Genomic DNA, 24,893 nt, shown 5'->3' on the forward strand with positions numbered 1-24,893 from the left:
CTGGTATCCCGAAGGTTGCCGGTTCGAATCCCCATCACTGCCAAAAGAGATCCTGCTCTGCTGGGCCCTTGAGCAAGGCCCTTAACCTGTAATTGCTCCAGGGGCGCTGTACAATGGCTGACCTTGCGCTCTGACTCCAAGGGGTATGCGAAAACTACCAAATTCCTAATACAAGAAATTGTATAAGGCGAAATAAAGAACAAAAAAAAATAACAAACAAGGAAATACAAACACACTGCTAACATCCCACAATACGCGTTCTCGTGCATACTGGGAGGTGCACCTTGAAATATGAGCTGGATCTCTTAATTATTGCTGTCTCTGTAATGCCAGGCCTGAGTGCTGCTAAGTCCCCACTTTACGAGATGCTCTTCTTCCAGCCGGTTGGACCTTCACTGCACTCCCAGATTTGTTTTCCTCCTTACCGTTTGATGTGAAGAGTCATGAGTTGCTGTCAAAGTGCTGTGAACTGTCTGACTTGATCTAAACTGTGACGGAGTGGGTGTTATAAAAATGAAAATCAAATGTTAAATCAAAATTAAAATTTTTTTTCTTTTTCAACAGAGAGAAATAACACCCAGATGGATATAAAAGAGGAGATGTGTGAGGTTGACCTAAATGTCATGGAGACAAGGATCGTAAATGTTAAGGAGGAGAACTGTGATTGGGAGCCTGTCCACCCAAAACAGGAGAGTCTGGGCATTAAGGAGGAGGATGACTGTGAATTCTGGTCAGTGGCCATTAAAGAAGAGCCTGAAGAGAACTCTGTCAACAGTGTGACTGACATCCTTACAAGTGTGGAGGGCATTAAGGAAGACGACCATCATTATGGATATCAAGATGATGCAGCAACCGTGTTAGCCTCTTATCAAAGCACACACTCTTCATCTCCTGAGTCTTCCATCAATGTGAAGTCTGAATCATCACCGTCTGACACAGAGGAGAGTGAAGAAACTCTAGAAGATCAGCCGCTTTCAGAGAAATCTGGAAAAGGTAAGTTTAAAAAAAAAAAAGGTCAAAAGCGTTAAATGGCAGTCTAGTGCTTTTTAGGGGAAACCTAGAAATGGGGTGATATTGATGAGTTTTATTGTGTGTTTAGTGTCATGTGAAAATTCCTCTATGTTCCTGTAAGGTGATTTACTGTTCTTCCATTACAGTTGTAACGTTATGCAAACACTCTAATAAGCCGGGGATCTCGAACCTTTTTTTACGCCTGAGAGCTACTTTTACAAAACGAAAATGGCAGAGAGCTCCTCATGCTTTCTAACTTTATTCTCTTAGCTTATTTCAACCCAAACAAAGTGAATACGCTTGTTTTGCCTGAACATTTACAAAATGTTGGTGTTAACTCACATTTTGCATTAAAACATCCACAAAAAATATTTAGTTCACCTGCAAGTGTATTTTGTACGTCTGTATGCATTTTCTAGTGTATCTCACACTATTGAGTTAAAACATGAATGCTGTCAGAACAAAACAATGCAATTCCAAATACACAGATCTGACTTCTTCATTTGTCATTTTGTCACATGTCACTGTGTCACTTTTTTTCACAGGTCCAGTTGCATGTTTGATGTGTTTTTTTAGTTAGTCAGATGACTGGCACTGAGGTGTATGGTGGAGTGGAGTCCCTGAGATTCACTCTGATGGAGTCATTTCAGTGTTCATCTGTCAGTCTTGCTCTGAACTTTGATTTCAGGACATTCATGTCAGACTCACAGAGGTATGGAGACCCAAACAAAGCAGACATTTTCAGAGCTGCTTGGTGAAGATTCTTCTAGTTATCTGGCTCTACTAAGCTCCAGAAGTGCTGAGAATGCTGTTGAGACTTTTAAGTGCGCATTATTTTGAAGGTTTACTAATATATAAAATACAATGTCTCTTTGTCTGTACGTCTGTCCGCTTTTCACGAGAGAACTAAACGTTTTTTTCTATAATTAGCTTGAACATTCCGATTGATTTTGCGACTTCTCTCATTTCGCTATGTATCACAGTTCGCTTGTGGTACCGATTTATTTGCACAAATCCAAGAAACACGCAGTGGGGCTGAGCAGGGGGGCCTTCCTCACTCACTCGCCAGCTTCGAGGAGTGTTACTTAACTCCGCTTAGCTAGCGAACGAGAGAACAATTGAATTCAACTTTGTTTGATATTTAAAATAAAGTGTTACTTAGGTCTTAATGAGTTTGAGTCCAGATATTCTCTTAAGCGTATGCCACATTGAAAAGATAGATTGCAATTAAGATTGTGGATCGTGATTTTGTGTTAAAAGGATCGCCATATGATTTTTTGGAAAGATCGCCCACCACAAATTTGACTAATCAAGTTTTCAAATTTATACAGGATTCATTAACCCTTTGGTGAGCTACTTGGAAAGGGGTTGCGAGCTACCAGTAGCTCGCAAGAGATGTGTTGGAGACCCCTGGGCTAAGGGCTCATTTATACTTAACGCTCAGTACGCGTACGCATCATGGCTGCCATGCATTCCCAGTGTTCATTTGACACTTCCTCTGAGCATGTCCTCAGAAATTAACGCGACTCATGCGCGAGTTGCATTACCAGCAGAAAGTTGGGGGGCGCAGTGTGATAAAAGTCGAAATGTGACGTCAGAGTCTCTGTCTACTATCAACATGTGACAGAAAGCCGCTTTGTGGATCCTATGGGATCGATGTGCCTGGTTCGATGTTTGATGAATGGTTCGATGTGTTGAAGCAAAATTCCAACATACAAATGCATTCGTGATGCTTTTATATTCAAGTGTCATATATTCCCGATTGTAATGACATGATCACAAAGTCTCACATACCATCTTCTGTGCCGTCTTTTTTGCAACTTCACAACAGCATCCGAACGTATGGCGGCGTATTTGAGCCACAGAGAAAAAAACTAAACGTGGTGAAAAGTTGTATTTTGTGATTTAAGTGGAAATTTGGGAAATGTCCACTTTAAAGTCGTAGTTTATTTTATCTTTGATGTAGACTATCGTAAACGTCCTCTTAAAACCGACCCAGTTGTTAATCGTTATGAGCTTGTGGGGCTTCCTCCTGAATGGTCAGCAGCAATCGCCATACAGAACACGTTACATTTATGATATTCCAGCTCTCTGCACATTTAGAATCCTTAGATTTGTACTTGATATCACTTTCATGATGAAATGCATTCAAGTATGTACAGTCATATGAAAAAATTTGGGAGCCCCTCTTAATTCTTTGGATTTCTGTTTATCATTGGCTGAGCTTGCTTTTAATATGACATGCCTTATGGAAACAGTAGTATTTCAGCCGTGACAATAAGTTTATTGGATTATCAGAAAATATGCAATATGCATCATAACAAAATTAGACAGGTGCATAAATTTGGGCCCCCCACCAGAGATATGACATCAATACTTAGTTGAGCCTCCTTTCGCAAATCTAATGGACACCTCTAGACGCTGTCCTCCTATAGCCTTTGATGAGTGTCTGGATTCTGGATGGAGGTATTGTTGACCATTCTTTCATACAAAATCTCTCCAGTTCAGTTCAATTTGATGGCTGCTGGGAATAGACAGCCTGCTTCAAATCATCCCATAGATTTTCGATGATATTCAAGTCGGGACTGTGACGGCCATTCCAGAACATTGTACTTCTCCCTCTGCATGAATGTCTTTGTAGATTTCCAACTATGTTTTGGGTCATTGTCTTGTTGGAATATCCAACCCCTGCGTAACTTCAACTTTGTGACTGATACTTGAACATTATCCTGAAGAATTTGATGATGTCGGATTGAAATCATCCGACCCTCGACTTTAACAAGGGCCCCAGTTCCTGAACTAGTCACACAGCCCCACAGCATGATGGACCCTCCACCAAATTTGACAGTAGGTAGCAGGTGTTTTTCTTGGAATGCGGTGTTCTTCTTCCGCCATGCAAAGCGCTTTGTGTTATGACCAAATAACTCCATTTTTGTCTCATCAGTCCAAAGCACTTTGTTCCAAAATGAATCTGGCTTGTCTAAATGAGTATTTGCATACAACAAGCGACTCTGTTTGTGGCGTGAGTGCAGAAAGGGCTTCTTTCTCATCACCCTGCCATACAGATGTTCTTTGTGCAAATTGTACTGAATTGTAGAACAATGTACAGATACACCATCTGCAGCAAGATGTTCTTGCAGGTCTTTGTAGATGATCTGTGGATTGTCTGTAAACATTCTCACAATCCTGCACATATGCCACTCCTGTATTTTTCTTGGTCTGCCAGACCTGCTGGGTTTAACAGCAACTGTGCCTGTGGCCTTCCATTTCCTGATTCCATTCCTTACAGTTGAAACTGACAGTTTAAACCTCTGAGATGGCTTTTTGTAGCCTTCCCCTAAACCATGAGACTGAACAATCTTTGTTTTCAGGTCTTTTGAGAGTTGCTTTGAGGATCCCATGCTGTCACTCTTCAGAGGAGAGTCAAAGGGAAGCACAACTTGCAATTGACCACCTTAAATACCTTTATATTGTCACGCTTGGGTCACAGATTTGCACAGTGACACAGGAGGTTGTAGAAAAGAAAGGAACTTTATTCAAAACACTGCAAACAAACATTTGTCTCTTTTCAAACGTTTAAACGTCCTCCTCCATGACAATTCAGAGATGACAGTTTTTGAGAGGGATAAGGAGAAGCAAGAAATCAGTTTAACAACCGAGAGAAGCCCGTGCAGGCTTTTTGAGAAGGCGGAGCACCGCGCGAGAGGCAGACCACGCGACAGCCAGCCAGAAGGGAAAGGAGAAATGTAAAGGTAGTCTGTCTATGTTTCGTAGGGGTTTTCCCAGGGGCGTCTGTATCTTTTGGGGGTACGATTAGCTTTGCAGCTCACAATATCTCGTGATTGGACACACCTGTCTATGGAGTTCAAGGCTTATTGAGCTCATCCAACCAATTTGGTGTTACAAGTAATCAGCATTGAGCAGTGACAGACATTCAAATCGGCACAATTACAAGGGGACTCACATTTGTGCACAGCCAGTTTTTCACATTTGATTTAATTTCATACAACTAAATACTGCTTCACTAAAAATCTTTGTTCAGTAAACACTGCAGTACTCAGATGTTCCTAGGAAATGAAAGACAGACCACTGTTATCTTTTTTTGATGAAAGGAGAGTAAAGTATTATGCAGGTTGAGATGGGTTACCAAACTATTTCATATGACTGTGTATTACATTTTACAGATAAATTAACTTCATTTAAAAAATGAATACTGTTAATAATTACACACATGGGGGTGAAACGGGGGTGGAGCAGTAACACTGCTGTTTCACAGGGAGTCACGTCGCTGGTATTCCCTGCCTGGAGTTTGCATGTTTTCCTGGTAGGTTTCCACAGTGAGCTCCAGTTTCTGTCCAAACACATGAAGGTTTGGGGAATATTAGTGATGCTAAAATGACACCACTGTATGTGACTGCTTGTATTCACCTTGCGATGAGCTGATGCCCCATCCAGGGATTGTTTCTGCCTCGTGCCCAATGTTTGCTGGAATGGGCGCATCCCAGGATTGATGGATGTAATGATTAAACATCCTTTTCAGAGATATTGCGGTAAGGTGTCATTGGAATTTAATGGATGTTTAAGGCAATTCACAACACGGTGAAGCCAAACCTTTTCTCACAGTGATAACTATCACTGCTACCTGCTGAAATCTTCCAGATTTACGTAAAGTACGTGCACGAGTATACACAGTACAACGTTTGCGTATCGGTAGCGTCCACTGGAGCATGCGTTGCGTGAAGTATAAACCCGGCCTAAGCCTGTCCTTGATAAAGAGTGCCACACAAATGTACAGTTGCAAGAAAGTTTATGAATCCTTTGGAAATTTCTCTGGATCTATTTGTCAGCTCTCCCTAACAGTGTGATCTGATCTTCATTTCAGTCCCCAAAAAACCGACAAAACAATTGTCTCAAACGTAAAGTAAAAAATTACACTCCTCCTTCTCAGTCCTGGACACTTTGTTTAAACGTTCACAGTCTAGACCAGGGGTAGGCAATGTCGGTCCTGGAGAGCCGCAGTATGTGCAGGTTTTTGTTCCAACCCAGTTCCTTAACGAGAACTCAATTATTGCTGATGAAGCACATATTGCTTAAGTGACATTTTAATGCTTCATTTTAGTGGTCTCGCTTGTTAAGGTTCTCCAACCTTAATTGCTTATTTCAATCTTAAACTGCTGCATTCAGTGTTTTAATTGCTCCTTATTAGCAATAAGATGTAAAAGACAAAGCAGCCAGCAGTTCTCCAGCTAGCTTTTTTCCAATTACATCTGTGTGTGTTCATCATGCACGGTTTGATTTAATAAAACACTTAATAGAAAAATGTGACAGACTGAAAATGATCTGTTTTAGGCTTCAAATCATTTGGATGATATCCTTGGAAAGGAAAAAAATCTACGATATAAGAGCCTTACATTGCACAGACTAACAAGCCATAAAATTAAATAAGATCTGAGATTGGCAATGATTGGTTTCTAATTAAGCAATTGGGTTGAATGAAAACCTGTAGCCACTGCGGCTCACCAGGACCGACATTGCCTACCCCTGTTTTACATCTTATTGCTAATAAGGAGCAATTAAAACACTGAATGCAGCAGTTTAAGATTGAAATAAGCAATTAAGGTTGGAGAACCTTAACAAGCGAGACCACTAAAATGAAGCATTAAAATGTCACTTAAGCAATATGTGCTTAATCAGCAATAATTGAGTTCTCGTTAAGGAACTGGGTTGGAACAAAAACCTGCACATACTGTGGCACTCCAGGACCGACGTTGCCTACCCCGGTCTAGACCACATGTCCAACTCCATGCCTGGAGGGCCACACTGGCTGCAGGTTTTTATTCTCACCCTTTTTCTAATCAGTGACCAGTTTCACTGCTCATTAGCTTCTTTTCCCATCATTTTCATAGCCCTGTTTTTAAGGATTCAGTCCTCTGAATTGATTCTTTTCTTCATTAAATAGCAGCCAAACAGAAATGAGATGTGAACCGAGCCAAGAAATGACCAGCTAAACTGGGGCTTGAAACTCCAACCATTTTCTTAACAAGAAGCTGATTCTTGCTGTTAATTAAACCCGTTATTTAATTCCACAGCTTCTTGCTGCTCTCATTCTGCCACAGCAGACATTTCCAAAACTGTTGATTTTTTCTGTTTTTTCTAAGAACACCGTCAAAATATTTTGGTGACCTGAGAGATCAACCTTACTGAGACCCTTTCTTTATGTTCAGATAATGTGGTTAGCTAGTGATGTGGCAGTTGTTTTGGGTCTCATTATTGTTTGGCTGCTAATTAAAGAAAAATAAAGAACTAAGGGACCTGAGTCAAGTTCATTAAAATAAAGGCAGAAAGTTAATTAGCAGCAAAAACTGGTCACTAATGAAGAAGATGGTTAGAATGAAAAACTGCAGCCGTCCAGTTCTGGAGTTGAACACCACTGGTCTAGACTGTGACCACCATCTTTACAAACTTGTTGACCCTCCTTTAGCAGCAATCACCTCCACCAGACGTACCCTGTAGCTGCTGATCAGCATTGAATTGTAGCCCATTCACCCTTTCCTAAGGACTCTGGCCATTTTCACCATTTTCTTTTCCATCCAGTTGTCGATTTCTTCCTTTGTTTCATCTCACACTTTTTGCTAAGCTTCCATTACCCTGACGTTCTTCTACCATATTTCTTGATAAAATTTTGTATTCAGTGTTCCCTTAATGATAAACATCCATTTTCCAACCCGCTGAATCCGAACACAGGGTCACGGGGGTCTGCTGGAGCCAATCCCAGCCAACACAGGGCACAAGGCAGGGAACCAATCCCGGGCAGGGTGCCAACCCACCGCAGGATGCACACAAACACACCCACACACCAAGCACACACTAGGGCCAATTTAGAATCGCCAATCCACCTAACCTGCATGTCTTTGGACTGTGGGAGGAAACCGGAGCGCCCGGAGGAAACCCACGCAGACACGGGGAGAACATGCAAACTCCACGCAGGGAGGACCCGGGAAGCGAACCCGGGTCCCCAGGTCTCCCAACTGCGAGGCAGCAGCGCTACCCACTGCGCCACCGTGCCGCCCTAATGATAAACAGCAATTGTTTAATATATTTTGTATCATTTAGTATTTGTTTACACTTGTATGTAAGAGAGGCCTTGCAGATTTGCCAAGAAGGAAAGTAGCAACAGAAGCAATACCATATGGTATATTTCTCATTTTAACCCTTTCAGGGCAGATGTGGACTTTTGTCGCAGTTCGGTGGTAGAGGACGGTAATCGGCCGTAAATGGCAACAAAACTCGCTGTTATGTTTTAGTTCAACTCTCTTTGCTGGAAGGCTGGGTAGCTTCATTGATTTGACCTCGATTACTTGCACATGTGTGAGTAGCGAAGAACAAACAACCTCCCTCTAAAATGGCATCAACATCTGGCGAGAGACCAAAGCACACCATGGATGACATTTTGCATATTATCGTCGAATCGGACTTGTCGGACTCCGATTTTGATGCAAGTGATCTGGAGATGGAGATCAAAAACGAAAGTGAGGTACTGGCTTCAGTTGATCGGTTGCTAGTTGATAGTGGTGCTGAACACTCTTGTGTAGCTGATGCACCTCCAGCAACGTTCACCTGTAAAGTCCTCCACTTACATTGACATGAGTTACAAACCAGATTGCGTCACACTGCCACGTGAAGACAGGCCAGGCAACCAGCCTACCACGCATTTCTACCAGCCATCGAGCTGCCCCAACACAGCTACAAGAGACGCTGAACAGACACCAGCAACAGCCGTTTTATGTTGATTTTCATGTGAAACCTTTGCCTCAAGTTCAAAGTTTATTATCATGTGCACAGTAAGGAAACACGTTTCCCTGTACAATTCTTTCTTTGCTGTCCATACCAAATACCAATGGTTAACAAACCAATGGATAAAGATAAACATAAATAATAAGTAGCAGATAGATAATAAGTAACAGAGGCAGCATAAAGTGTAATGTGCAGGTAGGTGTGTGATGGACAAGTCAAATAAAGTTACAGGTGTGTGAGTTAGATAGAATGAGGTGGACCACAGTTATAAACTCCAGTCAGTTATTTAGGAGACTAATGGCCATGGGAAAGAAAAAGTGCTTTATCCTGGAAGTCCTGCATTTCATACTCTTATACCTCCTGCCTGAGGGTAGAAGTGTGGACAGTTCGTGTTGGGGGTGGGGGTGGGTGGGGTCCCTGAGGATCGAGGCAGTTCTCTTGCAGACTCTGCAGTTGTAGATGCTCTGCAGAGAAGACAGTGGGGTCCTGGTGATCTTCTCAGCAGTCTTTACCACTCTCTGCAGGCGTTTGCAGCCCATAGCAGTAGTGTTGCCGTACCACACGGTGATGCAGCTGGTCAAGATGCTCTCAACAATGCAGCTGTAAAAGTTGCCGAGGATCTTAGTCAACATACCAAACTTCCTCAGCCTCCTCAGAAAGTACAGCCGCCGTTGAGCCCTCTTGACCAGCTGTGTGGTGCTAAGTGTCCAAGTGAGGTCCTCACTGATGTAGATGCCCAGGTATTTAATGCTGCTCACCCTCTCCACTTCAAGCCCTCGGATGAACAGTGGCCGGTGAGGTCTCCTCTCCTTCCTCATGTCCTCTATCATCTCCTTCGTCTTGTCTGTGTTGAGGGTGAGGCTGTTGTCCTCACACCCTGACGCTAGACTGTCCACCTCCCTTCTGTAGGCTGCCTCATCCCCACCAGTGATGCGTCCTATCACTGCGGTGTCGTCTGTGAACTTTAGGATGATGTTATCTATGTGGGAGGCGAAACAGTTGTGGGTGAACAGGGTGTAGAGGATGGGGCTGAGGACGCATCCCTTTGGGGTGCCTGAGTTTGTGATAATGGTGGCTGAGATCTTATTACCAATCCTGACAGACTGGGGCCTGCCAGTCAGTAAGTCTAGGAGTCTTTGTGTGCTATTCAGAAAATTGAGTTACCTGCAAAAAATATTCAGCCCAGAAAGCATTAGGAAGTGTGAGTCATCTGTTTGTCCACTTGTAAGGTCAGTATGTTCTTGTCCTCCAGACTTTACCAAGACAAGAATGCTTATTTACAGTGCATCCCGAAAGTATTCATAGCACATCACTTTTTCCACATTTTGTTATGTTACAGCCTTATTCCAAAATGGATTAAATTCATTTTCTTCCCTCAAAATTCTACACACAACACCCCATAATGACAACGTGAAAAAAGTTTACTTGAGGTTTTTGCAAATTTATTAAAAATAAAAAAACTGAGAAATCCCATGTACATAAGTATTCAGCCTTTGCTCAATACTTTGTCGATGCACCTTTGGCAGCAATTACAGCCTCAAGTCTTCTTGCATATGATGCCACAAGCTTGGCACACCTATCCTTGGCCAGTTTCGCCCATTCCTCTTTGCAGCACCTCTCAAGCTCCATCAGGTTGGATGGGAAGCGTTGGTGCACAGCCATTTTAAGATCTCTCCAGAGATGTTCAATCGGATTCAAGTCTGGGCTCTGGCTGGGCCACTCAAGGACATTCACAGAGTTTTCCTGAAGCCACTCCTTTGATATCTTAGCTGTGTGCTTAGGGTGGTTGTCCTGCTGAAAGATGAACCGTCGCCCCAGTTGGAGGTCAAGAGCGCTCTGGAGCAGGTTTTCATCCAGGATGTCTCTGTACATTGCTGCAGTCATCTTTCCCTTTATCCAGACTAGTGTCCCAGTCCCTGCCACTGAAAAACATCCCCACAGCATGATGCTGCCACCACCATGCTTCACTGTAGGGATGGTATTGGCCTGGTGATGAGCAGTGCCTGGTTTCCTCTAAACGTGACGCCTGGCATTCACACCAAAGAGTTCAATCTTTTCTTTCTCATGGTCAGAGTCCTTCAGGTGCCTTTTGGCAAACTCCAGGCGGGCTGCCATGTGCCTTTTACTAAGGAGTGGCTTCCGTCTGGCCACTCTACCATACAGGCCTGATTGGTGGATTGCTGCAGAGATGGCTGTCCTTCTGGAAGGTTCTCCTCTCTCCACAGAGGACTTCTGGAGCTCAGACAGAGTGACCATCGGGTTCTTGGTCACCTCCCTGACTAAGGCCCTTCTCCCCTGATTACTCAGTTTAGATGGCCGGCCAGCTCTAGGAAGAGTCCTGGTGGTATCGAACTTCTTCCACTTATGGATGATGGAGGCCACTGTGCTCATTGGGACCTTCAAAGCAGCAGAAATTTTTCTGTAACCTTCCCCAGATTTGTGCCTCGAGACAATCGTCTCGAAGGTCTACAGACAATACCTTTGACTTCATGCTTGGTTTGTGCTCTGACGTGAACTGTCAACTGTGGGACCTTATATAGACAGGTGTGTGCCTTTCCAAATCATGTCCAGTCAACTGAATTTACCACAGGTGGACTCCAATTAAGCCGCAGAAACATCTCAAGGATGATCAGGGGTAACAGGATGCACCTGAGCTCAATTTTGAGCTTCATGGCAAAGGCTGTGAATACTTATGTACATGTGCTTTCTCAATTTTTATATTTTTAATAAATTTGCAAAAACCTCAAACTTTTTTCACGTTGTCATTATGGGGTGTTGTGTGTAGAATTTTGAGGGAAAAAAATGAATTTAATCCATTTTGGAATAAGGCTGTAACATAACAAAATGTGGAAAAAGTGATGCGCTGTGAATACTTTCCGGATGCACTGTATATCATGTATTTATTTATATACCAGTAACGGCGCACTGCACGAATACACTTGACTTGAGCATTCCTAGTTTTCCTCCTCTTTCTTTCTCTGTACGTTCAGCATTTGTTTGCTCAGAGGTTGATGTGCTTGCTGCTTCCTGAGCAGATCTTCTTTTCTCTACCCTAGCGGCCCACTTCTTCTCTTCTAACATCAGCATCTTTTTGTGTTAAAACTGTTTCTTAAGTCTGTGTTTGTGTTGCAATTACTTAGTATGTTTTCCTTAATTTTTCATTTAAGTGTTCAATCTGCCTCAAGAATGATTTAAGATATGAAGAGGTAGGGGAAGTGACGATGAAAGTGGTAGGGAATGAGAACGGCGCCCGTACGCCAGCACCGCACGACCGCCAAGCAGGCCGCTACCGAGAGTTGATTATGCAATAAAGTAAAATAAAAAGAGGAATAACCTTGGAGGTCACTCCTCACCCCAAAAGTGGATAGTAGACGTCACGTAGTATATGTGTACCAAATTTCAGGTCAATAGGTCAAACGTTTTATGAACTACAGGTGATTTAACATCTTGGACAGACAAACGGAACAGCCACGGTAATGTATTATATAAGATGATGCATTGAAGGTTAAAGCCTTGTGTTATATATATTCTTCTGTTATAAAAAGCTCAGTGAAAATACACCCAGGACCTACTTCCACTATGGTGGTATGTACTTTCTTTATATCCATATTACTAACCGAGAATGCTAAACCGGATGATGGACGCAGGCACATCCGGCCATGGGCCGTAGCTGCAAAAAGACGTACTGCGCCGGCGCAACAAACAGTCCGCGAGAGTCGGCTGAGGACCCGAGAAAGGCGGACAAAAGAGGGCGAGAGAGGCGGATGAGGGTCCGCGAGAGACGCAGGCGCAAAAAGAGTCCGACAAGAGCACAGAAAACAGGAGTGAGCACATACAGAAAGGAGTCACAAAAATGAGGCTCAACAAGCACCAAAATAAGGAAAAAAAACATTACAGAGTACTCAAACGAGGGGAAAGCACGAAACACATTGCACACGAAACTAAACACAACAAAAAAAAAAGAACAGACGAGCGCACAATAGCAAGGCACGACCATACCCCCGCCACCCTACAGGCACGGGACGGGACACACACCAAGAGGGGGATTCAACAAGCCCATGGAAGACCAAAAAAAAGTACACAAAACCACCCCACAGACCCTACAAGCAAGGGACGGGACACACAAAGAGGGGGAGAGAGGCGGATGAGGGGCCGCGAGAGACGCAGGCGCAAAAAGAGTCTGACAAGAGCACAGAAAACAGGAGTGAGCACATACAGAAAGGAGTCACAAAAATGAGGCTCAACAAGCACCAAAATAAGGAAAAGGCACATAAAAGAGTACTCAAACGAGGGGAAAGCACGAAACACATTGCACACGAAACTAAACACACCAAAAAAAAAAGAACAGACGAGCGCACAATAGCAAGGCACGACCATACCCCCCCCCCACCCTACAGGCACGGGACGGGACGGGACACACACCAAGAGGGGGATTCAACAAGCCCATGGAAGACCAAAAAAAAGAACACAAAACCACCCCACAGACCCTACAAGCAAGGGACGGGACACACACAAACAGGGGGATTCAAACAAGACACAGGAACACAAAAAGAAACAAAACGCTCGCGCAACAACGATCCCCCCCACACATCCATAAGAAAAAATGTCTCGACTCCAAAAACGCAAAGCTCAACTAAAGCTTCTAACTAACGATGTACCTAAAAGTAAAAACTTTATGAACTGCATTAGATCCTACAATAGTTCATTTGCTTTTGCATGTACCGGAGTAAATATCAGGCCACCAAAAGGCAATGGCCCATACTGCTTTCGCATATGTGCACAAATACTGCATCGCATTGGAACAGTGCACCCTGAAACAAATCAACAACGCAAATATGCACAAATCTACATCCTAGATCCACATTACGCAATCTATCAATCAAAGTGTTGCATCGCAACAGGCACGGATTCAAAACGAAACACCTCCCATCTCAGACATACGTTAATGGCAGCGAAGGCTACAACGGGCTTCTCACACAGCACAGGCAAATCGATTACAGCTCCAAAACAACACGTCCCAAATACTACACATGCAACAACGCGCCTCTCAAACGGCACAAGGAAAACATACACCAGGAAAATTCATTCGGATTAATGAATGTCATTTGCAATCATTGTCATTCAGTTCACTTCCCTGAAGAAACAACTGGCAATACAAGTTATACATTTACACGTTGTTGTCAAAAGGGTCAAATTAGACTGCCTTCTTTACATTCATATACTGAATATCTACAGAAGCTTATAACTGACGATGTACCTGAAAGTTAAATCTTTATCCACTGCATTAGATCCTACAAATCGGTATCCACTATGAACATTAACGGTGGCACTGCACGTGACATCCGTCTTGAAAAAATGTTGTTTATTGATGAATGTTCAATGACATGAAGTCACTTACTCAACACCATTCATAAACTTCTACAAACGTTTATGAATAATAATATTCGATTTGGAGGAAAGGTACTTTTATGAGGAGGAGATTTTACACAGTGATTAGCTATTCTTCCAGATGCCATGCACTCAGCTATTGTTCAGTGCACCTTAAAATACGCAGACAATTGGCATTACTTTCAAAAGATAGTTAGTAAAAAAGATACGATGTCCAGAACCAGATCATAACAATTGCTTATTACAACTGAGAGATGGTACACTCACCAATACAGATGGACTTCAGCCACATATTATTACAATTCCTCAAGCCTTTATCTGCGACAACTTAGTTACAGAGACATTTGGAACAGCAATCTCATTAGACCAAATGCCCCTTTTAACACAACGCACTATATTATGTCCAAAAAATATTACTGTGGAAAACATAAATACCCAAGTCATTCCATTACTTCCTGGAGAGACACAACTCTTTCTAAGCTCTGACAAACTTGACTCTGATCACAACAATAACCATCTTAAATGACCTTACAAGTTCTGAGCTGGAATTACCTTTTACACTTAAACGGCGTGTACAAAGAAATTTTCAAATAAACCTTTACACTGTGCCACACACTTTATTGTTTGATTTCTATTTGCATCATCTACACCGTCACACTATTCTATATCTCATTCATACATCACGCTCTTTGTCATTCCCAACACCAGGGGTTGGCGAGCGAAGCCCACCCCACAGACCCTAAAAGCAACGGACGGGACACACACAAAGAGGGGGATTCAAACAAGACACAGGAACACAAAAAGAAAGAAGACGCTCGCGCAACAACAATCCTCACCACCCCCCCCCCCCCCCCCCCCCACACACACACACATCCATAAGAAGTGACACCCAAAGCCACATATTCTAAAGTGAACGTCAACACCTTCACACTAGACAGCATAGGTGTCAGCATAGGTGGATCTCCTTACAATAAAGCACTATTAACCGTTCAACTGCAGAAAAGGAAACATATTAACAGTGACTGCGATCCTCCGGAGTGGCAGCAAATCTGTTAATAAATGGTCGTACATGTCACTCAATATTCAAAATACCGGTCCCAATCACAGAGACATCAGTATCCACTATGAACATTCACAGTAGCAATGCCCGAGACATCCGTCTTGCAAAACTGATAATTATTGATGAATGTACAATGGCATCCAGTCACTTACTCAACACCATTGATAAACTTCTACAAACGTTGATGAATAATAATATTCCCTTTGGAGGAAAAGTTCTTTTATTAGGAGGAGATTTTAGACAATGCTTAGCTATTGTTCCACATGCCATGCGCTCAGCTATTGTTCAGTCCACCTTAAAATACGCAGACAATTGGCATTGCTTTAAAACAATACAGTTGGTACAAAACATGCGATGTCCAGATCCAGAATATAACAGTTGGCTAATACAACTGGGAAATGGTACACTCACAAATACAGATGGACTTCACCCAGATATTATTTCCATTCCACAATCCTTCATCTCAGACGACTTAGTAAAAGAGATATTTGGAACAGCAATCACATTAGACCAAATACCCCTGTTAACACAACGCACTATATTATGTCCAAAAAATATTAATGTTAATCACATTAATAACCAAGTCATTTCATTACTTCCTGGAGAGACACAGATCTTTCTAAGCTCAGACAAAGTTGACTCTGATGACGACAATGAACATATAAATTTCCCCTTAGAATATTTGAACACTATTAACCCTGCCGGATTACCACAACACGACCTTGCCCTTAAAAACGGAACAATAATCATGCTATTAAGAAACCTTAACACAAAACAGGGTTTATGCAATGGCACACGGTTAGTCGTCAACACCATGACACGCAATGTTATTCAAGCGACAGTTCTTACAGGATCACATGCTAACAATACTGTTCTCATTCCTAGAATTGACCTTACAAGTTCTGAGCTAGAATTACCTTTTACATTGAAACGCCGACAGTTCCCCATTAAACCTGCATTTGCCATGACCATCAACAAATCACAAGGACAAACCATGGACAAGGTTGGCATCTACCTCTCTGAACCCGTTTTTGGACATGGACAACTTTATGTTGCCTTCTCACGTGTTCGCCGTTCATCTGACGTTAAAGTTAAAATTATAAATAATCCATGCCAAGGAAGACTCATTCAAGGACAAGACACCATCTTTACTGCTAATGTTGTATACAAAGAAATATTCCAATAAAACATTAATATATGACAAACACTCTATTTGTTATTTCTATGGGCATCATCCAAAGCTGCACACTATTCTATATCTAATTCATACATCTGACTCTTTCTCATGTCCCAACGCCAGGGGTTGGCGAGCGAAGCCCCCTAGTACATGAAATAAGTAAAAGTTCTCTGAGAACGGCTCTTGTGGAACAGAGGAGGAGTGGTGGCTTTGTGGCTAGGGATCTGCACTGGCAATCAGAAAGTTGCCGGTTTGAATCCCGTAAATACCAAAAGAGACTCTGCTCTGTTGGGCCCTTGAGCAAGGCCCTTAACCTGCAATTGTTGAGCGCTTTGACTAGTGAGAAAAGTGCTATGTAAATGCAAAGAATTATTGTTATTATTATTATAGATGGAATTATTTGAAGGAAAGATTAATGGAAGGTAAGGAAAGTATGTAGGAAGAATCCTAGAAGAGAACAAGCCGTTCAACCCAACAAAGCTCTCCAGTTTTATCTGCGTAATTCTTGCAAAATGACATTAATTTGAGTTTTAAAGGTTCCTAAAGTTCTACTGCCTACCATACTACTTAGCAGTGACCTTCACTGCAAGGGTCATCGCCAAGGATGCTCCCAAGCCTGGCTGAAAAAAAAAAAAGAGTGTAGTCACCCTGCTGAGGTGGCTAGAACTGGGAAATGAGGTTAGAAAATGAATGAAGAACCAAACACAGACAGGCAGGAAAGACGGTCAGAACCAAAAAGGATGGGCAGTCACCATGTACGTAAAATAGTCCGATGCAGCTGCAGGCTCTTTTACCATTTAATGTAGGTATTCTGAATACTGTAGTATTTGATAGTCAATGTGCTTAAGAAGTTAGCTTTATAAATGTGATTGTGGGGGAAAAATTTTAAAAGTTGATTTAAGTTGACAAAATGTTAGTTTAGTTTTTATGCTCAATCCACTTATTTGATTGTAAAACTGCAGGGAGATGGGACCTGGGGCAGCAGCATTGGTACAAGAAAGGAGCCAAACTTGATGAAGTGCCAGTCCATGGTAGGGCAAATTTACACATCTGCACCAATGTTCAAAGAAATCGGGGGGAAATTTTAAGAGGTGCTAGTTGGCCTAACCTGCATGCTGACATACAGCGGGGAAATAAGTATTGAACGTGTCAACATTTTTCTCAGTTAATATACAGTGGGTACGGAAAGTATTCAGACCCCCTTCAATTTTTCACTCTTTGTTATATTGCAGCCATTTGCTAAAATCATTTAAATTCATTTTTTCCCTCATTAATGTACACACAGCACCCCATATTGACAGACAAAAAAAATAATTTTTGAAATTGTTGCAGATTTATTAAAAAAGAAAAACTGAAATATCACATGGTCCTAAGTATTCAGACCCTTTGCTGTGACACTCATATATTTAACTCCGGTGCTTTCCATTTCTTCTGATCATCCTTGAGATGACCTTCATTTGAGTCCAGCTGTGTTTGATTATACTGATTGGACTTAATTAGGAAAGCCACACACCTGTCTATATAAGACCTTACAGCTCACAATGCATGTCAGAGCAAATGAGAATCATGAGGTCAAAGGAACTGCCTGAAGAGCTCAGAGACAGAATTGTGGCAAGGCACAGATCTGGCCAAGGTTACAAAAAAATGTATGCTGCACTTAAGGTTCCAAAGAGCACAGTGGCCTCCATAATCCTTAAATGGAAGACATTTGGGACGACCAGAACCCTTCCTAGAGCTGGCCGTCCGGCCAAGCTGAGCTACTGGGGGAGAAGAGCCTTGGTGAGAGAGGTAAAGAAGAACCCAAAGATCACTTTGGCTGAGCTCCAGAGATGCAGTCAGGAGATGGGAGAAAGTTGTAGAAAGTCAACCATCACTGCAGCCCTCCACCAGTCAGGGCTTTATGGCAGAGTGGCCTGTCGGAAGCCTCTCCTCAGTGCAAGACACATGACAGCCCGCATGGAGTTTGCTAAAAGACACCTGAAGGACTCTGAGATGGTGAGAAATAAGATTCTCTGGTCTGATGAGACCAAGATAGAACTTTTTGGCCTTAATTCTAAGCGGTATATGTGGAGACAACCAGGCACTGCTCATCACTTGTCCAATACAGTCCCCACAGTGAAGCATGGCGGTGGCGGCATCATGCTGTGGGGGTGTTTCTCAGCTGCAGGGACAGGACGACTGGTTACAATCAAGGGAAAGATGAATGCGGCCACGTACAGGGATATCCTGGACAAAAACCTTCTCCAGAGCGCTAAGGACCTCAGACTGGGCTGAAGGTTTACCTTCCAACAAGACAATGACCCTAAGCACACAGCTAAAATAACGAAGGAGTGGCTTCACAACAACTCTGTGACTGTTCTTGAATGGCCCAGCCACAGCCCTGACTTAAACCCAATTGAGCATCTCTGGAGAGACCTAAAAATGGCTGTCCACCAACGTTTACCATCCAACCTGACAGAACTGGAGAGGATCTGCAAGGAGGAATGGCAGAGGATCCCCAAATCCAAATGTGAAAAACTTGTTGCATCTTTCCCAAGAAGACTCATGGCTGTATTAGCTCAAAAGGGTGCTTCTACTAAATACTGAGCAAAGGGTCTGAATACTTAGGACCATGTGATATTTCAGTTTTTCTTTTTTAATAAATCTGCAACAATTTCAAAAATTCTTTCTTTTTGTCTGTCAATATGGGGTGCTGTGTGTACATTAATGAGGGAAAAAATTAATTTAAATGATTTTAGCAAATGCCTGCAATATAACAGAGTGAAAAATTGAAGGGGGTCTGAATACTTTCCGTACCCACTGTATATCTAATGGGGCTATTGACATGAAATTTTCACCAGATATCAGTAATGACCCAAGTAATCCACACAGACAAAGAAATCAAAAGTTCATAAATTATGTGTAATAAACTGGAATGACACAAGGAAGAAGTATTGAACACACTTACTGAAATTTATTTAATACTTTTGTTGATGATGACAACTTCAAGACGCTTCCTGTATGGAGAAATGAGTCACATGCACTGCTCAAGTGTGATTTTTGGCCCATTCTTCCACACAAACTGTCTTCAAATCTTGAAGGTTCCAGGGGCCTCTTTTATGAACTCTGATCTTCAATGCTTTCCATAGATTTTCAATTGGATTCAAGTCAAGTGATTGACTGAGCCGTTCTTGCAACTTTACTTGCTTTATTCTCTGAAACCAATTCAGAATTTCTTTGGTTGTGTGTTTGTAATGTCCACCCTCGTTTCATCTTCAGCATCCTGGGGGATGGCAGCAGATTCTTATCCAGAATTTATCCTTTCATCCTTCCTTCACTTATATGAAGTCTGACAGTACAATATGCCGAAAAACCGCCCCCCACCATAATATTTCCACCTCCAAACTTCACTGTTGGTATGATGTTTATAGGGTGATGTGCAGCGCCATTTCTCCTCCAAACATGGTATATGCAATGACATCCTTAGAGTTTGGTCTCATCTGCCCAGACTCTATTCTCCCAGTATTTCATTGACTTGTCCAAACTTTAAACAAGCTTCATCATGCTATTTCTTCAGCAGTGGAGTCTTGTGTGGTGAGCGTGCTTAGAGGCCATGGCGGTAGAGTGCATTACTTCGTTTTCTTTGAAACAACTGGACCTGCTAATTGCAGGTCTTTCTGAAGCTCTCCTTGAGTGATCCTTGGGTCTTGGACGACTGTTCAGATTATTCGTTTGACTCCTCTGTCAGAAATGTTGCGAGGAGCACCTGGTCATGGCCGGTTTATGGTGAAATGATGTTCTTTCCACTTCCGGATTATGGCCCCAACGGTGCTCACTGGAAGAATCAGAAGTTTAGAAATACGTCTGTCACCAATGCCGTCAGTAAGGTTGTGAAGGTCTTGAGAGAGCTCTTTGCTGTTACCCATCATGAGATGCTTCTTGTGTGACACCTTGGTAATGAGAAACCTTTTTATAGGCAATCAATTAGGACTAAAGCAACTGATATTCATTTCATTCTATCAGGATTGGCAGATTTCAGTTGGTTTCTTGGCTTTCCAGGCCTTTTTGCACCTCCTTTTCTACACGTGTTCAATACATTTTTCCCTGTGTCATTCCATTTTATTACACATAATTTAAGGACTTATTTGTTTTGATTCCTTTGTATGTGTGGTTTACCCACATCTGGTGAAAATTTCATGTCAATAGCCCCATTAGAAATATCACTCTATTATAATAAAAAAATCCTGGGATGAGACGTGAATTTTTCAGAGATACACTTTCACGTCTCGCAAGACGAGACTTTGTGCCAGAGATTTAACCAGGTCCGGGGGCCGGAAATAAAAGACAAAGAGTAGATGACAAAGTAGAATGTTGTAAAGAATTCAGAAATGTTGGCGCGATACACATGCAGAGCAGGTTAGAGATAAAGTACTAAAATTCGAAAGCCTCAAAATAATGATAGTAAAGATCACGTTAGCGCAAACATGTGGAAATTATTACTCGGCCAAATAACAGAGGAGCAAAAAGAGAGAGAATATATTGTTTGGATTTAATCTTGAAGTGGGAGACTTGTAGATCGTCTAATTCATGTTGCCATCAGGGAAAAGTAGTGTTTCTTCCTAATGAAGAGGCCTATCTGCGAGAATTAAAAGATTTGTTGTTTGGTGAAAGTGAAATCCATATACGCGAGCGGCAGAAACGCAAAGTGGCTGGCGCGTAGTGCAGGCAGGGGGATTGGTGAGCAAAGCGAGGAGGGGGTGAAGCCCCCTAGTATTTACTGAGAAAAACTTGGACGTTTTCAAAAATTTTTTTCCCCGCTCTACTAATGCTCCTATACATAGTCATCTGGATCCATCTTTACAGCTCATTGTAGAAGTGAACACTTCAAGTATTGGTTTGGGAGGTTTAATTGTTGCAAGGATTCTCAGGTAACTGGTTGATCCACCTTTGTGCATTTTTTATTTTATATATTTACAAAAAAGTTCTTCTGAACAAAAGTATGGTAATAGGTAGAAGATAGCTATTAAATTTGTGTTACAAGATTGGACTGGCTAAAGGGCTCAAAATACTCTTATTTTATCATCTCTTTTCGCAGCAGGAAAAAAAATGGTAAAATGGAATGCATAATCACATATCCATGACACAGATGAAGTTTTCTTAAGAACCTGAAAATATTCTACCACCCGGAAAGTTTTTTTGGGTTAACCATCTTCAAATCACCTCAACAACTTGAGGAGATTCTACACATTTCTTAAGACAATACTCCTCATATAAAGCTTCATAATAAGAAAATGTTTGTTTCTCCCGAACGTGAATGAAAATCCTATGCAGGAGGGTCAGACAGTAGGAGATTGCAGACTGCAAAGTGTCTGCAGGGCAAAGCGTAGGCAGCATAGGATGGTGCTGGTGGTCTGTAGGATGATGTTGGAGATCAAGAAGAGGAGGAGAGTGAGGGCAGAGCCAAGGATCAAATGGTGGAAGTTGAAAAAGGAAGACTGCAAGGTTGAGTTCAGGGCGGAGGTAAGAGACACTGGGTGGCAGTGAAGAGTTACCAGACAGCTGGGCAACTACAGCAGCTGTAGTAAGGGAGACAACTAGAAAGTTGCTTAGTGTGACATCTGGATAGAGGAAGGAGGACAAGTAAACCTGGTTGTGGAATAGAGAAGTACTAGAGAGTATACTGAGGAAGAGATTAGTGAAGAAGTGGGATTGTCCAATGAAGAACGTAGACTGGAGTCCAAGGAGATAAGGTGTAAGGTGAAGAGAGATGGTGAAACCTTAAGGCACTTTATGAGAGGTTGGACAATAAGGAAGGGAGAAAAGGACCTGTACCAGTACCAGACAGATGAGATTAGACAGGAGTCCCCGTGGACTATGATGCTTGCTGATGACATTGTGATCTGTAGGGAGCAGGTTGAGGAAACCCTGGAGAGGTGGAGATCTGCTCTAGAGAGGAGAGGAATGAAGGTCAGTAGGAACAAGACAGAATACATGTGTGTGTGTGTGTGAGTGAATGAGAGGGAGGTCAGTGGAATGATGAGGATGCAAGGAGTCGAGTTGCCGAAGGTGGATGAGTTTAAATACTTAGGATCAACAGTACAGAGTAACTGGGAGTGTGGAAGGGAAGTGAAAAAGAGAGTGCAGGCAGGGTGGAGAAGAGTGTCAGGAGTGATTTGTGACAGACAGGTATCAGTTAAAGTGAAAGGGAAGGTCTACAGGATGGTAGCAAGACCAGCTATGTTATATGGGCTGGAGATGGTGGCACTGACCAGAAAGCAGGAGACAGAGCTGGAGGTGACAGAATTAAAAATGCTAAGATATGCATTGGGTGTGACGAGGATGGACCGCATTAGAAATGAGGGCATTAGGGGGTCAGCTGAAGTTGGACGGTTGGGAGACAAAGTCAGAGAGGCGAGATTGCATTGGTTTGGACATATGCAGAGGAGAGATGCTGAGCATATTGGGAGAAGGATGCTAAGGATAGAGCTGCCAGGGAAGAGGAAAAGAGGAAGGCCTAAGAGAAGGTTTATGGATGTGGTGAGAGAGGACATGAAGGTGATGGTGGGGAGGAAACAGAACAAGATGGAGAGGACAGAAAGTTATGGAAGAAGATGATCCGCTGAGGTGACCCCTAACGGGAGCAGTGGAAAGATGATGATGATGATGAGGAGGAGGATGATATTGGTGATGGTATTCAGAGTGGCACAAACTTTTTTGGGGTTTCTGAAATTGCAGATAAAACGTTCAAAAACATTTTAACATAAATATAAATTTAAAAAAAAATTGTATATAAATATTCTGATTGCTTTAAGGATTTTTTCCCTGGTAGTTAATTTTATTTATTTGTGCTTCTGGTTTACATCAAAGATTGGTTTGACTTGCAGTTCTGACTTTGACTAGTTTTTCAACTATGTCTCCAGGTCATTTTCTTTTTCAGTTACTGTCGCTTGTGAGTATACAGTGCATTGGGAAAGTTTTGTCACATTACAACCTGGAATTAAAATTGATTTTTTTTGGTGGGGTTAACACCATTTCATTTGCACAACACTCCTACCATTTTGAAAGTGCGATCAATATATAATATAATAAATTATATTTTATTATATTAACCCCATGAGTCAGTGCCTTGTGGAGTTCCCTTTTGGTGCCATTCCAGCTGCAAGTCTCTTTTTGAATGTCTCTATTTGCTCAGCACATCTCACCATTGGGATGTTTGCCCCTTCCTCAATGCAATACATATCCAGCTTCTTCAAGTTTGATGGGTTGTGTTGGTGTACACCCATCTTCAAGTCATGCCACAGATTCTTCATTGCATTGTGGTCCGGGCCTTTCCAAGGCCACATTGAAATGTTTCCCTGTAGCTCTAGCAGTATGTTTAGGGTCTTTCATTGTCCTGCTGGATGGTGATCCTTCATCCCAGTCTCAAATATCTGGCAGACTGAAACAGGTTTTATTCAAGAATTGCTCTGTTTTTAATGCTGTCCGTCTTTTTTTTTTTTTCAGTTCTGACCAGTTTTCCTGATGCCTCCACCATGCATCACAGTGGGAATGGTGTTTTTGGGGTGATGTGAAGTGCTGGGTTTATGTCACATGTGGTGTTTCCGATGATTGATTGCCAGAATGTTTAATTTTAGTCTGCTCTTACCAGCGAGAACCTTTGTTTGGGGAGTCTGTCACATGCTGCTGGACAAACTCCAAACATGTATTCTTATTTGTTCTTATTTGGACACATAACTCCAGTTCTTAAATCCTTACACTGGCTCCCGGTTAAGTTTAGGGCAGATTTCAAAATCCTCCTTTTAACATATAAAGCATTAAATGGCCAAGGTCCGGCTTACTTGTCTGAACTTATCATGACTTACAAACCTGAGCGCATATTAACTCTTTTAGGGATAATTTTTTTTTTTGTTTCTTATCTCCCAGGGCTGAATATTTTTCCAAAAACTAACATTTTTAAAAAAAGAACACAAAGCAATTGTTTAACATATCAAATCAACAAAAAATATTTACTTTTGAAAAATGTTACTGTCTTGCATGTTGTATGAGCCTGCATACTCTATGATTTCACATACATATCACATACATTTTACACAGCAAAGTCTGATCTCGCTCAAAGCAGCCAATTTCAGTCATTGCCACATTGCACTCCTTACAATACGTGTTGCTTTGGTGCCTATTTTTCAATTGTCTGTTGCTGCACTTTCTCACACATATTGTTAGTGTGTACTGTAGAGAGACAAGTCACCCATTTGCCATCGTGCCATGCCACTGCCACCAAGATTTCTGCCTGCATGAAAACCGTATTGTCACCTCTTTTCATCTTCTGAAACTTTATGAACTTTATGTATGGCATTATAGCCTGGCTCACCCCATGGGATTTGCTTCTGTTTATTACAGAAGTGAATAAAACTTTGCAGCAGCACGTACCTAAGCCACCAGGGGACAAAGCACGTTTGGACCAATGCTCCCTGAAGTTATCTCACC

The 24,893-nt window shown here is 42.2% G+C and overlaps 2 protein-coding genes across 2 annotated transcripts in view; both read left to right on the forward strand.

Moving 5' to 3' along the window:
• Nucleotides 1–24,893, forward strand: part of LOC114644701 (zinc finger protein 721-like) — a 250,513-nt gene that overhangs the window by 63,441 nt on the left and 162,179 nt on the right. The window lies entirely within an intron of this gene.
• The window catches only part of LOC114669165 (zinc finger protein OZF-like), a 44,984-nt gene that overhangs the window by 10,519 nt on the left and 9,572 nt on the right, over nucleotides 1–24,893 (forward strand). Inside the window, exon 2 of the mRNA XM_028825319.2 lies at nucleotides 565–993. Coding sequence (XP_028681152.2) covers nucleotides 582–993 — 412 coding nt within the window. The 5' untranslated portion in view covers nucleotides 565–581. The remainder of the gene's footprint in view (nucleotides 1–564; nucleotides 994–24,893) is intronic.

The sequence above is a fragment of the Erpetoichthys calabaricus genome, chromosome 1, assembly GCF_900747795.2.
Source record: "Erpetoichthys calabaricus chromosome 1, fErpCal1.3, whole genome shotgun sequence".
In the NCBI taxonomy this organism is placed as follows: domain Eukaryota; kingdom Metazoa; phylum Chordata; class Cladistia; order Polypteriformes; family Polypteridae; genus Erpetoichthys; species Erpetoichthys calabaricus.